Below are 14390 nucleotides of genomic sequence, written 5' to 3'. Positions count from 1 at the left end.
TAAGTTATAATTATTAGTTGCGTAACAGACTTGAGATCGTCACATGGTGTTAAATCCTACGGTAGCGATCGCTCATAGGCTATATAAGCTGTCACTCAAACGATCAACCAATCCTGTGCGTCCCCGAGGCGGGCCTTCCTTTGCATTACCCCTGGTGTTTACATCCAAACACGAAGTACATATGTAACTTCAACATGTCAGCCTCCATAGCACGGGCGACAGTGAGGGCGGTTAGCAGGCGGAAAATACTGCCAACAAGAGCCGCTTTAACGCTGGTGAGTGTTCAGTGTATGTACAGCAGGATGAAGAAACCGAGCAAGCATTTAGTTCTCAAATACTCGAGATCGAATAACTCGCATGACAGATGCCTTTAGTCGTAGCCGGGGCTCGGTTATGTTATTAATAACAGTGTAATAATAGCCAGCCTCGTCCGTTCTGACACGTCCAGACGGAGATACAGATATAACAGTAGGTTAGATTTGACTTGCGTTGAGATATTATTATTCAAGTTGACGTCAAGGTCAGTGTTTATGAGCAAGTTAGCCGTTAGCAGATGCTTGCAGAGCCGAGTTAAGAGTTTACGTGCTACGTTCCTGCATCAGAACCTACCTGAAATGTAATTTGACTTTCAAAAATATTTTTGGCCGTATTTTGGCCGTTGTTTAGGGTGAAGTCAGGGAAAGCAGGAATTCGATAATCTTAACCATGTTGACGAGGTATCCACGATCAGATATGCGCCCTGTTGTTTAGGCTTGTTTTCAAACACCCAGAATCTCTCCAAATGTAGCATGTCACGTCTGTACCGAAGTTGTTTGTGTACCGGACATGTTTATACTGTGATAAACAGTACATTAAATCGTTAAAACGATTGAACTTCTTTTAAAAGGTGTTGTGCAACTGAATGTGGCTCTGTGGGATGCTGAGTACAGTTGGTGTCTGTCAAAGTAGTTTTAATATGATTCCATGCAACAGATGCTCTTATCTCAAATGACTTTCAGTGGATTTGTACAGGAATAATTCACCTGTGAGGCAAGAAGGCACTGGTTAATGTTTAAATTATGCATTATCTAATGAAATACACATTAAATTTGATATATTTCCAGAGCGAAAATCTGAACTTCAAGTTCAAAATTGTCGTTGGGCTTTGCTGATGTATTTAAGATGATATTTCAGATATTCCGTAAATCAGAAAATACTGCAAATAGACCGAAAGAATCACCATGTTTGTATTTAACTAAAAGGTTAAGTAAACCGTATACGAACTTGTGTATAAGTGCTGTGTAAATGAGACAAAAAAACCTAACTTTGAAACTTTTTAAATGTTTTTCCCACTGGTCTAAAACGAGGCATAGCCTAAAATTGACGAGTGCTTAAGGCCTTAAACCAGCTGCCTTCCGGTTATCTCAAACCTGCGAGCGTTCTAGTTAGCCATAGTCAGCTGAAGCTCAGACATCTTATGTTTATAGCATCTTCTCTTGTAATACGGAACGTGGAGTCACGTGTTAGTGAGCACAAGGAGCTCAGGCGTCACACAAAATGTTTTCATTTATCAGATTGTTCATATCCAGTCACCCAGAATTTGACCGGACATCAAACCACTAAATCCCCCGAGGAGCTGTTTGTGATCGAAGCGGAAACACTTCGCAGTTTTGGAGAAAAACACTCAAATATGTAGCTAATAGGATTCGAAATCAACAGGAGAGCTGTCAGATAAACTACATTCTCTTTCAGTTGCTTATTTTAAAACACTTGCGATTGAGATCTGAGTCGATTAGTTGATTAGAGCAATGATTAAGTTTATTTAATTTTGGTTTAAATTTGTAGTTGAAAGTATAATTTAAATTTGGTCTTTAAAAATTATGTTTTGGTAAAAAAAAAAAAAAATCTTGATCATCTTGTCATTTAAATCGATTCAGTTCACACTGAAAAATTAAAACATTTACTGGGATGGCAAAAATAATGTATACTAATAAGTAGACCACTTTTAATAGTGATACGCACACTTGAGAGGTAAAATGTACAATATTTCTAATCGTTTTGTCACGCCGTTTTTATCAAATTATTACAATGATGCACTTTCTTTCATCTGCCATAAATAATCACTGAATGTATTTTTGTTATTCCCAGACGCCTTCAGCCGTGAATAAAGTCAAGCAGCTTTTACAGAACAAGCCAGAATATGTAAGCATCGGTTTTATTATTAGTCATTACCGTTTGTAGCCTCAGTGATCTCATTCTTTGGATAATGTATATATTTATCTGTATTCAAACAGATCGGCCTCAAGGTTGGCGTTCGGACCCGCGGTTGCAATGGCCTCACTTACACACTAGACTACACTAAAGAGAAAGACAAATCAGATGAGGAGGTGTTACAAGATGGTGAGCAGAGGAACGCAAAAACATTATTATATCTATAAAAAAAAATTTGGTGAATGGAAAGTTTTAAGACAGTTTTATTGGAGATAGAAATCTTTTGCAACATCCTAAACATCCGTACTGTAGACTTAACGCATCCTCAATGAATAAAAGTACACCCTGACTTTAAATGATGCACGTGCATGTGCTAAATGTTTGTTCTCCAGGCGCGAGAGTGTTCATCGAGAAGAAGGCTCAGCTGACGCTGCTCGGCACGGAGATGGATTTTGTTGAAACGAAACTTTCCAGCGAGTTTGTGTTCAACAATCCCAACATCAAAGGGACGTGTGGCTGTGGGGAAAGCTTCAACATATGAACCCCGCCGCACGTTTGGCTTCGTCTAAAGCTCGGGCCCTCCAGGACATCTAGTCCAGATCCTTAGATTCAAACATCCATCTTGAAGATTTTGTGGGTAAAGAGCCGTAGAAAGAGACTGATATTTAGTGGCCTGTTCGGCCGTCATGTCCTGTGCTGCCTCCGTTCGCCTCGACCCAGACCCAGAAAAGCCCTGCTTACAAATACAGCCGTTAACTTAGAAACCAGTTCATTTCATTGCTTCTACACACTTTATGGAGCAGCTCGGGTGTGCGTTCGACGCGGAGGTTTCCGGGTGCGCTCCGTGTTAGTGCTTAACGAATAATAAACTGCTTTGTTGTTTTCTCAGAACTGTCTGTCATCCGTTCGCTCCGATAGGGATTCATATTTGATAATCCAGTTAATATGTCGTGAGGATTATCCTGCTGGATGTCGTAACGCGTCCTCCTAAATGTACACCACAACAAACCGGCAGTTGCTTCGTGAATGGTGGATCAGCAGTGCAAATATGTAATAATCTACATAATATCGAAAGGTTTCTCGTTCTGGCGGATGTTGAGTCAGCTTTGCACTTTCAGCATGCCACGTTTTGCTCTACAATGTGATTAACAAGCAGCACAGGATCTGATGCCAAGCTTTGAAATGCAATTATTTTGACTTGAACTTGTTTTCTGTTGAAGTATGAGTGTGATATGTACATAACAATGTAAATCCCTTCGACTGTCTTTTAACGCACAAATAAACTTCCATTCTACCTATGAGCGGGCTGGTTCTTCAATCAAATGCCTTTATCGTCCTGAATGTGGCGCTGATTTAATGTCCCATCGCGTCTTAACGTTACAGTCCATTATTTGACTTTTAATAAATAATAAAATACACAATAATCGTTATTGCTGCGTAATAGCAATTAATTATTTAATCAATGCATATAATGAAAATATTAGGTTTATTCTTTTATAACTCAGATTTTGATTTCTCTGTTAAGCAAGTATTGTCAAAATAAGAATATAAACCAACCGGTTTATAGAAACAACATTTCAATTATACAATAATTGCGCAGAATTACCGAAGTATGCAACAGAATTGAATCAGTTTTCGCTAGTAAATTTAACAAAAGCTACGCTTAAATCTTGCTTGCTTTAATTAGAATGTTTAGAATCAGGAAGATTTACCCATACTTTGTCATTCTTTTAAATAACGCTTAAAAAGAATACTATAATTCTAAAGCGGTATGAATATTTTCAAGTAATGTTTGCTTTTAAAATTTTCAGGACACCCAAGATGAGTTTGTTTCTTCATCAGATTTGGAAAAATGCCAATGGATCCTGTGTAGTGAATGGGTGCCGTCACAGAGTTTTAATAGGGCATAAAAACATGGCTCCAGTCCGTCAGTTAACATTGTGATACAACTGTCTGGTATCTAGACACATAAAACAACTGCACTGACGTTAGTATTTCTGTTTTCTTTTATATCTTAACTGCAGCTTAGATGATAACTTACGAGGCCAGCTGCCACAACATACAAGAAACCGCCTCTTTAGTGACTCCCACAGATATATATTAATATGAGAAGGGGGCTGATGAGATTATTGCTGGACTGTTATGTCTGAATGCGGTCCAGACAGGAAGGAAGGGAAAGACTCTGCTTTGCTCCTGTGTTTCCTCACAGCTGCAGGAGTTACTGATCTTCCCGATCACATACGTGTCCATCCATCATGGCTGGATTTTTATGTCTTTGTTTGTTTTTCATCGTCACAAATCTGAATAACTGTGGTCTGTTCAGGCATCTATAAATAAATAAAGAGCAAGTCGTTGAAGGAATAGCTCACCCAAAAATGAAGAGCCTGTCATCATTTACTCAGCCACAGATCGTTTCAAACCTGTTTGAATTTATTTGTTCTGCCAAACACTAAGGAAGATATTTTGAAAATGTTCGTAACCACGCTATAAAAAAAAAGTTGCGCAAACTTAAAAACTAAGCAGGTTTTTGTTCGTTTTTAACTTCTTGTTTTAAGTTTGTATATCAAAAGTTGAGGAAACAAAATCAGCTGAAGCTGCTTGCCTTAAAATTATAAGTTGGTTCAATGTTTGTTTGTTTGCATGTATTCTTTTGTTTACAGTGTTACGGGTCACCACTGACTTCCATAGTATGAAAAAATAACATGGAAGTCAATGGTGACCCAAAAAAAAAAAATTCTTTTGTGTTCAGCAGGACAAAGAAATTCATACAGGTTTGTAACTACTTGAGGAATGAGTACATTTTCTATTACTATTCCTTTAAAATGACTTAAACACTACACAGGGATCCTTCAAGACTCATTTCTCCCTTCAACTAATGCTTTTGCAAATAAGCGAACTTGATCGTTGAGTCTTTTAAACTTCATTTATCTGTGCATTTTTTATCTGAAATTCACTAGAAGTAAACATTTGCATAGATACAGATTTTATCTGTGCAAAATATCCAATTATATTAATAATACTATTGCTGTTTTTTGGCCGACATAATCCTGCTTCAGAAGCTACACCTGCTGCTCCCGTGGGGCTGTTGTCATGGTAACGCGTGTACGCGGGCTGCGAAGCGCCCTCCGGTGCGCGCTAAAACACCCGGGAAAGACCCCGTTTACAAGCACCGTTTCACCTGACCGTACCGCATTCGACCGACGCGAAGCACGCCACAGAGGGATGACGATAACGAGGGGACGTCTTCCAGTACGACCTCCAGTCCTGCAGTAGAGCGTTTCTCCAGAGATGTCTGCGCTGAGTGACTCCGGGATCGAGGAAGATCTGCACGCTTCTCCGGCAGAGACCTCCAGGCTGACCTCGGAGCTGCAGGAGTGTGACTACGAAGAGAGCTGCTTCATCATCCAGAGACACAATGAAGTGCACTTTCTAGCGCTGGACTGCCTCGCGAGACAGCCGCAGGTCAGACATCACACCTCCAATACTACTATTATTATTATTATTATTATTATTATTACAGAATTGATTAAAAGGGACAGTGAATAGCCTACACGCTACAAAACATTTCTGTACAAATATATGCTGTTCGTTTATATTTTATTATTTATCAGACTCCTGAAAACAAAACTTAAGCAGCACAACTGTTTTCAACACCGATAATAATCAGACATCTTTCTTGAGCGAAATATCAGCATATTATGACGATTTCTGAAGGATCACGTGACACAGAAAACTTGAACGAAATAAATTACGTCCTACAAATTACATATTCATACAAAAAACACTTATTCTGAATTGTAATTTTTTTAATAAAAAAAATGTAAAAACACTAACAAAAATATTACAAATTCAAAATTTGTAATTGTATGATGACTAACTTGATGGAAAAAATAATAATAATAAAAAAAAAAAAAAAAAAATATATATATATATATATATATATATATATATATATATATATATATATATATATTTTTTTTTTTTTATGTATGTATGTTGGTTTGGAGTGTGCAAATAAGTGAAATTATTATATATATATTAACTTTTTTATTAATTCTTATCAATAATTTTTACATTTAATTTCCTGACAGATTACAGCAGAAGCTCGCAGTAAGCTGGTCAGCTGGCTCATAGCCGTACACAGACAGCTCAAACTGTCCTTCGAATCATGCTGCTTGGCTGTTAACATCATGGACCGTTTCCTGATCACAACCTCGGTAGCTGCAGACTGTTTCCAGTTACTGGGAGTGACGTCTCTGCTGATCGCCACAAAACAGGTGCAGCGCTTGGTTACTTATTTTTTTAGAACGACAATGAAAGTGATCACAATTATTTCAGGCAATACTGAAGGTGCGCAGTGTATCATAATGGAGATATGGATTTTTTATCTAATTATTTTAATATATTTCTAGAGGTTTAGGTATACAGTTTTTAAAACACATTTCAGTGATTTTTGTGTTTTCCAGGTCGAAGTGTATTCGCCTCTGATCACACAGCTTCTGTCGCTTTGCTGCAATTCTTTTACCAGAGAGCAGCTGTGCAACCTTGAATGCCTGATCCTTCTCAGACTCAATTTCAGACTGGCTGCACCTACCCTCGCTTTCTTTCTGGAATATTTCACCAGACACCCTACCGGATACCAGACTGAGGGAGCCACGGATAAGATGGTCGCTACACAGGACAGAAACGTATGGAAGGAGCCCGAGAAATGGTTGGCGTGCAAAGTCTGTGAACTGAGTTTGGCCGACTACACGTTTAACAAGTATATGCCGTCTGTGATTGTGCTGTGTGCCATGAAAGTGGCAAAAGATCTGCTGAAGACGCATTCAGCGCAGCCGACAGACAGCTATGCTGGCTCATCACAGACACTGGAGTCTTTCTGTTTTCAAGAGTACCCAGCGTTTGAAGCTGAGCTTTTGTTTCAGCAATGCACAGAAGATCTCAAATTGTTGGTTGCTCTTAATCAAGACATAGTCCAGGACTTTATAACACCATGAACCATTATTAATATGTTCCACGGAGTGATCAGATTGACCCAAGTGATTCAACTCAAGTGATTCATCTGAAGAAAGTTGCAGAAAAAGATACTGTAATAACCATTTTTTTATAATGCTGTTTCCTTCATACGTTTATAATACACATAAAACGATTTGTAATGGAGTCAAGCAGTGTTTATCCCAAAAGCTATTTATGCAAAAGCGCGGTTTTATTTTTCATTCATGTGTAAGTAGTGTGTACCTCGAACTTTTAGAATTTTTATTTGTAAAATCGGATTGTCAATCATAAAAAAGCAGAACTGACAGAATAGCAGGCTGGGAGTCTTTTGTATAATAAAGTGTCTTGCGGGCTTGATGATGTTAAAATAAATCAGGTTCTGAAAGCTCGTAACATTGGGCTTAGAGGGATCATCTTTTGATATTTGTGTGATTATGGGATTGACCTGTGGGAATTAAACAACATACGTATTTCTTAAAAGGGTAATATATGCATTCTTAAAGGGGAAAAATATTTGTTTCTTCATAGGAAGGAACAGATTTGAAAAAAAGTAGCATTGCATAACTTGCTCACCAAGTAATCCACTGTAGTGAATAGGTGGAGTCTAAACAGCTGATGAAAACATGGCAATTATCCACACCGCTCCAGTCCATCAATTAATTTTTAATCACCATTTCAGCATATCTGTCCTCTCTGCGTGTGAAATGATATTCAGTACTCACACACAGGCTGTTCCTAAAATTTTACTGTAGCTTACAATGTAATATAGTGCCTCCTACAGCCTCTTGGCAAAGCCTGCATCACATTGGGACAGATTCACTAAAATAATTTGCACTGAAATGTGCATCACAAAGATGTGTTTCAAAATAACCTTTAGCCACTTCATTATATTTTAATTATAGAATGTGCATCAGTCGCACATAATTCGGGTAGCCACGTGTTAACGTTTTGAGTTTCTGACATCAAAAGTGACAAAATCTTTAATATTGATGAAAGAAATGTTTTCGTAGTTATCCCTAAAGTTCAAAAGCTTGCGAAAGGATAGACGAGAGACTTACACATCTTTATTTTGGAAATGGATTTTTGGTTTTATAGTAAAAATTAAAAAAGTAAACTCATTAGTTAAGTGAACTCGTTGAGCAAAGCTCAGCAATACGCTCACCTAGCCTTTTAGTCTGTGCACACCAGAAAAAGTGATATAATACTACATATGCAAGAAAAATAAACATAAATTCGAGTGCCAGGGTCCCTATAACAACTTGAAAAACCTGTCCTGCAATCAACTGTTTATCTATATTCTACTTCATATTGTTTTGATTAGGTTTCTGACTGTTTGGTTGGTTTCAAAAATGCTTAGCTATCTCTGTTATGCTACAGGCCACGCCGAGCGGCTTCACGTCATGAATTGCACAAGTCGGTTAGTCAGCCAGACAGGGCGTGGAGGAAATTAAGAGAAACGAGAAAATAAATGTGACACTGAATTCATTTGCTACCAGGTCGCAGTGCCAGTTTATTTACTGTAAAAAAAAAACACACACACACACACACAAATAACAATGTGTTAGTTTGTTACACCAATCAGACCACGACGTTCTTATTCGAGCCTGTGAGGTTTTGAATTTGCCGGCTTGTTATTGGCTGGCGGAGTGTAGGGGGCGGGGATTGAACTCAAATCACTCACCGCCCGTGACTCCGCAGGCATGTAGTCTGTCTTGACGCCGCTGTGAACCGTGAACCCTGGAGCGTTTCAAAACACACCGCTGCGGTTCGTTAACAAGGAGAGCGTTTCATTTTACGTCTTTTTAAAGCTGTACCACAGACGTGTTTGTCGCTTTTTTTTCTATTAGAGAGCATCTTTCTCAAGTTAACAGACAGGCGGAGAGCGGCTCTTTAATGCGTTCAAAGTGAGCCTCTTTATTATGTGTATGTGACGGTTAATTTAACGGTATTATACTCTCGTATCGAATGAGCTAGCCGTTCAGAGCGGTAATAAGATGTCTGAGAAGATGCAAGAGAAGCGATATTCCAGCATGGACGAGTCCTCGCTCCGCAATCTGGTGAGTTCAGCTCAGAAATTTCACTTTTTAATTTTAACAGACGTTGATTTTAGCTTCAGCATCAATTAATTTTTTTGCCAAGTAGGTACGTGCTTTATTTAGCGTTCACATCTGTATGAAATCGCCCCGGTAAACACAATATGCGGGCTCAGGCGCACGTGTCATGTAAAATGGTTAAAAATTAACAATGTCTGTTAAGAAGGCTTATTATAGTTAAACCTTCACATGAACGACCGTGATGATGTTGTCTACGGTAATATGTTATTCAATGTTATGTTTTTCCGAATCCATAAAACTGTAAGATTTGTACATCATTTCTAATATTCATGATTGTGACACCTGAGTTTACGGGTACAGTTATAAATTGGAGGTTTATATTGGTAAAAAACAAACAAACCCATCCAAAATCAATAAACAAATACTAAGCACTAAAGGTTTTAGAATGCCTGCATTAATATTTAAAAAATGCTGTTGATATCAGTGAAGCGCTTTCCTAGATAGCAGGCATGACATGATAAATAAAAAGTACATTAAGTGATTTTGTAAAATAAAGATTAAAATATGAACATGCATTTGATTAAAATTAATTTGATGACATATTCATCTTGGAAAAAAAGGTTTATGAAGTATTTCAGTATGCATTTTGCAAACCAAACAATGAAAAAAAAAAAAACACGATTTGTATACATACTACAGACAGACAGAGCATGAGTCAGCAGTTCAGTCCAGGGTGATGGTACAAACACACCAGACCGACCGAACAGAAAAAATGAAATGTCCAAACAAGCAACTGCACATAACCGAGTCAGTGTGCGCAATATGACACTGAGAGAAACAGATAGAAAAGAGCCAGATAAATAGATCAGGTGTAAAGCAGTAGGAGTTCTTAAATAAACTTGCAGGTTGATAGATGCATAGTCCGACTCCTAAATCACTTGGACAAATTAGAGTCTCCTTAAACTTTAAATGTTTCATTTGGCATGAACAACCACCTCAGCTACACCTTTAGTTTCACATGAATCTTAAAAAAAAAAAAGACATCTGTTTTCAGGTTGGTTTCTGTTGAGTCAGTGGCTGTTCTGACAATCATGCTGCCCTAGGCCAGATATGAGGTGCTTGGATAGAAACAAATCATTTTCAGTGAGAGGTGGTTGGAATGAAGAGCAGTTGTGTGAAACAGCCGGGAATGAGTGTGAAGTGGGCTTCTGAGAGCCTCTTGTGAGGGCAACAATGCCACACTATACAGCTGCAAGTGTCCCATGTGCCAGGATCCGTGGAGTGACGGCATTACAAAGTGCTGTATGGGCAAAACCACTGCTTTCTTGTATTTTATGAAAAATGCGCTTTACCGTGTATTCTTTATTCTGTAAGAGTTTGTGTCCTGTAAGCTTTTATGAGCAGCAGGCGTCCATTAGTATATAAACATTATGCAGTAGAACAAAATTGGGTAAAAACTGATGAGTTGTAGCGCCGTCATCAATGTACTTTTGTGGGCAAATTCTTGCGGGAAGAATTAGGTTGTAAAGATTTACTCAAAATGCTGTCAGTGGATTTTCATACCAATTTGCGTTCATGCATTAGATTATATTCAAATGTGAGTGCAAAATCACAGCATTCAAATGATAACAAGTAATTCAGTTACAATGTCCTGCAGTCTTTGCAAATTGGTGGTATGAATCAAGAGGGTCCTTACGATATAAGGAAGAGCTCAGCTTTTAAATAATTAACATGGCGGATTGACTGCTAATTAGCAGCTAATTATTCCCAAATAACACTAAATTGTTTTAATGTCACGTGTGAATTGTCCCTAAAATAGTTATTTCATATGCCAACAAAAAGACCTAATAGAAAATTCCAAGTGAAATACAGCGTGACAAATTCCTACACAATTGAATAAGCTCTTCTTTGACTTGAGTCATGAGCTTCATAAAGGTCAATTGTAAGGCAGATTTAAACCGTTAGTGTGTTAGGACACAGAACACAAAACCTGCATTCAGAGCAATAGGGAAAAAATAAATATCGCCTGTTTGTTTTTTCCGCCCTTATTCCTCTTTGCATAGGTATGTTTAAAGAAAGGCCACTCTATTGGAACAATCTGGTCATGACAGCTTGAAGTAGTTAGGATGAATTTTGTAACAGTGCAGTATATTTGTGGTTGCTCGCTCTCAACCGGCTTAGCCAGCTTTCTGGACTAACCTAACCTGGTCTACCTGGTTAACCCTGACCCTACCAGCTTGTTGAGCGTTTAGACTAAATAACGGCTAAAATGACCACCTTTGATGTGTTAGAGTCAAAGTCTGTAAAATAGAAATGTCAAAAGAACTAAATAGTTTGATGCTAAGTCGATATAAAAAATAAATAAATCCCAAAACAAGTAGCCAAATTTACGCTGACAGAGTTTTTGTTACAACAATCTAAGAAAGAAAGTCAATAGGGTATGTAAAATGGAAAACTACTCACTGCTTTAATTGAAGAATTATGAAATTATGACATTTGTTTTAGGTAATAATATAATAAGCTGCTTTTGGCTGCATTAACGCTTCAAAGATGACCATTGCTTTACTGTTAAAAGTGTATGGGAAGCAGGTGTGAAGATTATTGTGCAAAAAATATTCAAAATATTATTGTATTATGCTATTTTAATAGTACCGTAAAGACGTTCTAAATGAATTTAAGATTGATAATATTACCATTAGGGATTGAAATTACTTAATTTTCAACTTCCATCTTTTTTTATAGCTGGTAAATCTGCTAAATTGTATTTTCATGTGTGGTCCTGAAGGAAGTCTGAAAGTACTGTCGATTCCCACCTCTGTTTTCTCCCCCTGCAAATATTTTCCACTCTCCCCTCTTCACAATGTTTGGATGTCTGTGAGACGCGATTCCACAGAGGTCAGGGGTGTCACAGTCCCTCATGGATTTTGGAGCATGTGGAGTTTTCTCCAACTTTCTTGTTGACTATAGGGTTTATTTTTAGTTGTCTGTGAATATACATCTTCTTTCTTTTTGTTCAAGATCGAGGGATTGAAGTTTCAATTAGTTTTTCATTAGGGATGTTTATTTGTCTTAATAGTTGTTCTCCTCAACTTTGAAGGCATTTCCTGATATAGCTTCCCAAAGGGCTGTATAATTGGTGTCTGTTTATGCAGAACTTTTTTTTTTTTTTATTCATTCTTTAAGATGAATATTAGTCGGCATAAAGCAAAAATGTAAGAGTTTAAACCAATTAGTAATATCTAATAATAGCCCATTTTTTTTGTCATGCCTTTAATTTTTTTTTTTTTTTTTTTTTTTAAAAATGACTTTTCTGTAAACTATCTTTTCTCCTATATGCATTCATCTTATTAATTCATTCATGTGTGAGACTCTTACTAATATTGCTTAAAACACTGAAAATAGGTTCATTCTCCAACTCTCTCAGAGGTAATAAGTTAAGTTTTACTGTTTTGGAATCCATTCAGCCGATCCCTGGGTCTGGCGATAGCACTTTTAGCATAGCTTAGCATAGATCATTGAATCCAATTAGACCAGTAGCTATGCTTAAAAGTGATATCGCCAGACCTGGAGAACGACCGAATGGGATCAAACTCAAGTTAATAACTCCAAAACAACTGTTCTTTTAATACATCCCGACTTTTTGTTAAGGTTTTTTTCCAGACCGTTTAATCTCTAGAGCATTAATTATTGTTTATATGTGAAATCTTTTTGTGATAAAAGCGATCATATCTCCATAGAAGATTTAGATCAATTAGTAATGATCTCTTTATGAAAGTTTTGAAGCATTAAAGTTTTGGCTATATGATCAAAAAGGACTCTAAACCATGCACATGATAACAGAATTTCATTTTTGCGTGACCTTTCACTGTAAAATGTGTCATTTGAACACATCACCAATAGTCACTGTTGCTTATCTCAGATGGCAGGATTGAATGAACTTGAATGGCTTCTGGTGAAAAGACGCTCATTAGTGATCAGTTCTTCGTTTTCAGTTTCTGGCTGTGGTAAGAGCTCATGTGACTCACACTTGACATCTGCTGCCACACTTAACCGCTCAGGTACTGCATGAGATCATGCAGGAAGTGTGAATGGGATTGCAGCAGCAAATTTGGAGGTAGTGGACCGTGACACACTCTTTCAGGTCAGGAAAGTCAGGCTGGTGGTGGTGTGTTTGTCTGTGTGTGTGTGTGTTTTTATTTTTGAGCATTTTCTGGAGAGCAGGGCTTGTGATTAGAAGCTGTTATGGAATTCAGACAAAAATAATGATCTTCGTCTTTTGTTTTTGGGCATTCAGTCCTACTCCAATCTCATGTCATTGAGTCAGAAGTTGATTTGTTGGACTGTTCACGGAAATGTTTTGAAATTGAAGAAGGTATTTCACAGCCACAAAAACGAAACCATTCAACTTTAATATCACTGCTAGTGAGCTGTGCTACTTTTTTTTTGCTTCAAGAGAAATTTAACTTTGCAGAAACATCTGGTAGCGATGTTGTTAAAACTGCTTAAGTGATGTATATTTTATAATCAGTATTTTCAGGAATCATTAACCATGGTTTTATGTCTATGCTGTTGTCATTCTTGTAGTCGTCATTTTCCTCTAATGCAGTTGTTTTCTTGTTTATTGTTTAGACCACACATATTTTTTACTTTCTAAATGTGTTCACAAGTCCTGTGAACCCTAACACTGACCTTACTTACTAAATCCACCAGTCAGATCAGATTATGAAAATTTGTACATGGATATTATTACTCATTATTGAGTCAAGTGAATTATGAACACTGCTTTGTCCTAATAAATAAAGTTTTAAGAGGACTTGAAGTTTTTGTTTGAGGGTTTTTTACGTGTGGAAACAGCATTTCCTTTCCAAAATTCTACATCAAAAAGCTTCTTTTGCCTCAGATGTACCACAAATGTCAACAAAACGTCCATGTGTGGTCATTCATATAGCGCCGACCCATTATTTTGAAAGGTGGCATTAAATATATTCTTGGATTTTAGCAATGGAAAGGATAATCGCACATCTGCCAGCGACTACCTGCATACCACAAGTGCACTGTTAAGTCTGTTTGGATAAACTAAATGAACTTGAATTTCCTTTGGAATTTTTAAGGATATAACGTCTAGGAAATGGAACTGTTTATGTTGGGTCT

The 14390-nt window shown here is 37.5% G+C and overlaps 3 protein-coding genes across 6 annotated transcripts in view; all 3 read left to right on the top strand.

The window, feature by feature from the left end:
• Positions 1 to 135: 135 nt before the first annotated feature.
• Positions 136 to 3488, top strand: isca1 (iron-sulfur cluster assembly 1). The gene is made up of 4 exons (XM_043240820.1): positions 136 to 275; positions 2128 to 2181; positions 2274 to 2379; positions 2583 to 3488. Exons 1-4 carry the CDS (start codon positions 195 to 197, stop codon positions 2729 to 2731), a joined length of 390 nt encoding a protein of 129 aa, XP_043096755.1. The 5' UTR covers positions 136 to 194; the 3' UTR covers positions 2732 to 3488.
• A 1761-nt stretch (positions 3489 to 5249) lies between these two features.
• On the top strand, positions 5250 to 7483 carry LOC122345946 (cyclin-O). Its single transcript, XM_043240502.1, has 3 exons — positions 5250 to 5652; positions 6282 to 6467; positions 6657 to 7483. Exons 1-3 carry the CDS (start codon positions 5479 to 5481, stop codon positions 7185 to 7187), a joined length of 891 nt encoding a protein of 296 aa, XP_043096437.1. The 5' UTR covers positions 5250 to 5478; the 3' UTR covers positions 7188 to 7483.
• Positions 7484 to 8878: 1395 nt separating this feature from the next.
• The window catches only part of smtnb (smoothelin b), a 46509-nt gene continuing 40997 nt past the window's right edge, over positions 8879 to 14390 (top strand). For 3 of the 4 annotated variants that reach the window (XM_043238858.1, XM_043238857.1, XM_043238856.1), the window contains exon 1: positions 8880 to 9242. In XM_043238858.1, the coding sequence (XP_043094793.1) occupies positions 9180 to 9242 (63 nt within the window). In that variant the 5' untranslated portion in view covers positions 8880 to 9179. Of the gene's footprint in view, positions 9243 to 14390 lie in introns of all 4 variants that reach the window. The other variant, XM_043238855.1, reaches the window with a different exon arrangement.

Source organism: Puntigrus tetrazona, chromosome 5 (assembly GCF_018831695.1).
Source record: "Puntigrus tetrazona isolate hp1 chromosome 5, ASM1883169v1, whole genome shotgun sequence".
Classification (NCBI taxonomy): Eukaryota; Metazoa; Chordata; class Actinopteri; order Cypriniformes; family Cyprinidae; genus Puntigrus; species Puntigrus tetrazona.
This window is presented reverse-complemented; position numbering and strand designations above follow the sequence as displayed.

What these genes read in the sequence shown, in the direction of transcription:
- LOC122345946 (XM_043240502.1), top strand. Translation starts at nt 5,479, where the DNA reads ATGTCTGCGCTGAGTGACTCCGGGATCGAGGAAGATCTGCACGCTTCT. An exon ending in GCCTCGCGAGACAGCCGCAG is followed by an intron (nt 5,653 to 6,281) that starts GTCAGACATCAC and finishes ATTTCCTGACAG; the next exon opens with ATTACAGCAGAAGCTCGCAG. An exon ending in TGCTGATCGCCACAAAACAG is followed by an intron (nt 6,468 to 6,656) that starts GTGCAGCGCTTG and finishes TGTGTTTTCCAG; the next exon opens with GTCGAAGTGTATTCGCCTCT.
- isca1 (XM_043240820.1), top strand. Translation starts at nt 195, where the DNA reads ATGTCAGCCTCCATAGCACGGGCGACAGTGAGGGCGGTTAGCAGGCGG. An exon ending in CAAGAGCCGCTTTAACGCTG is followed by an intron (nt 276 to 2,127) that starts GTGAGTGTTCAG and finishes TGTTATTCCCAG; the next exon opens with ACGCCTTCAGCCGTGAATAA. An exon ending in TACAGAACAAGCCAGAATAT is followed by an intron (nt 2,182 to 2,273) that starts GTAAGCATCGGT and finishes GTATTCAAACAG; the next exon opens with ATCGGCCTCAAGGTTGGCGT.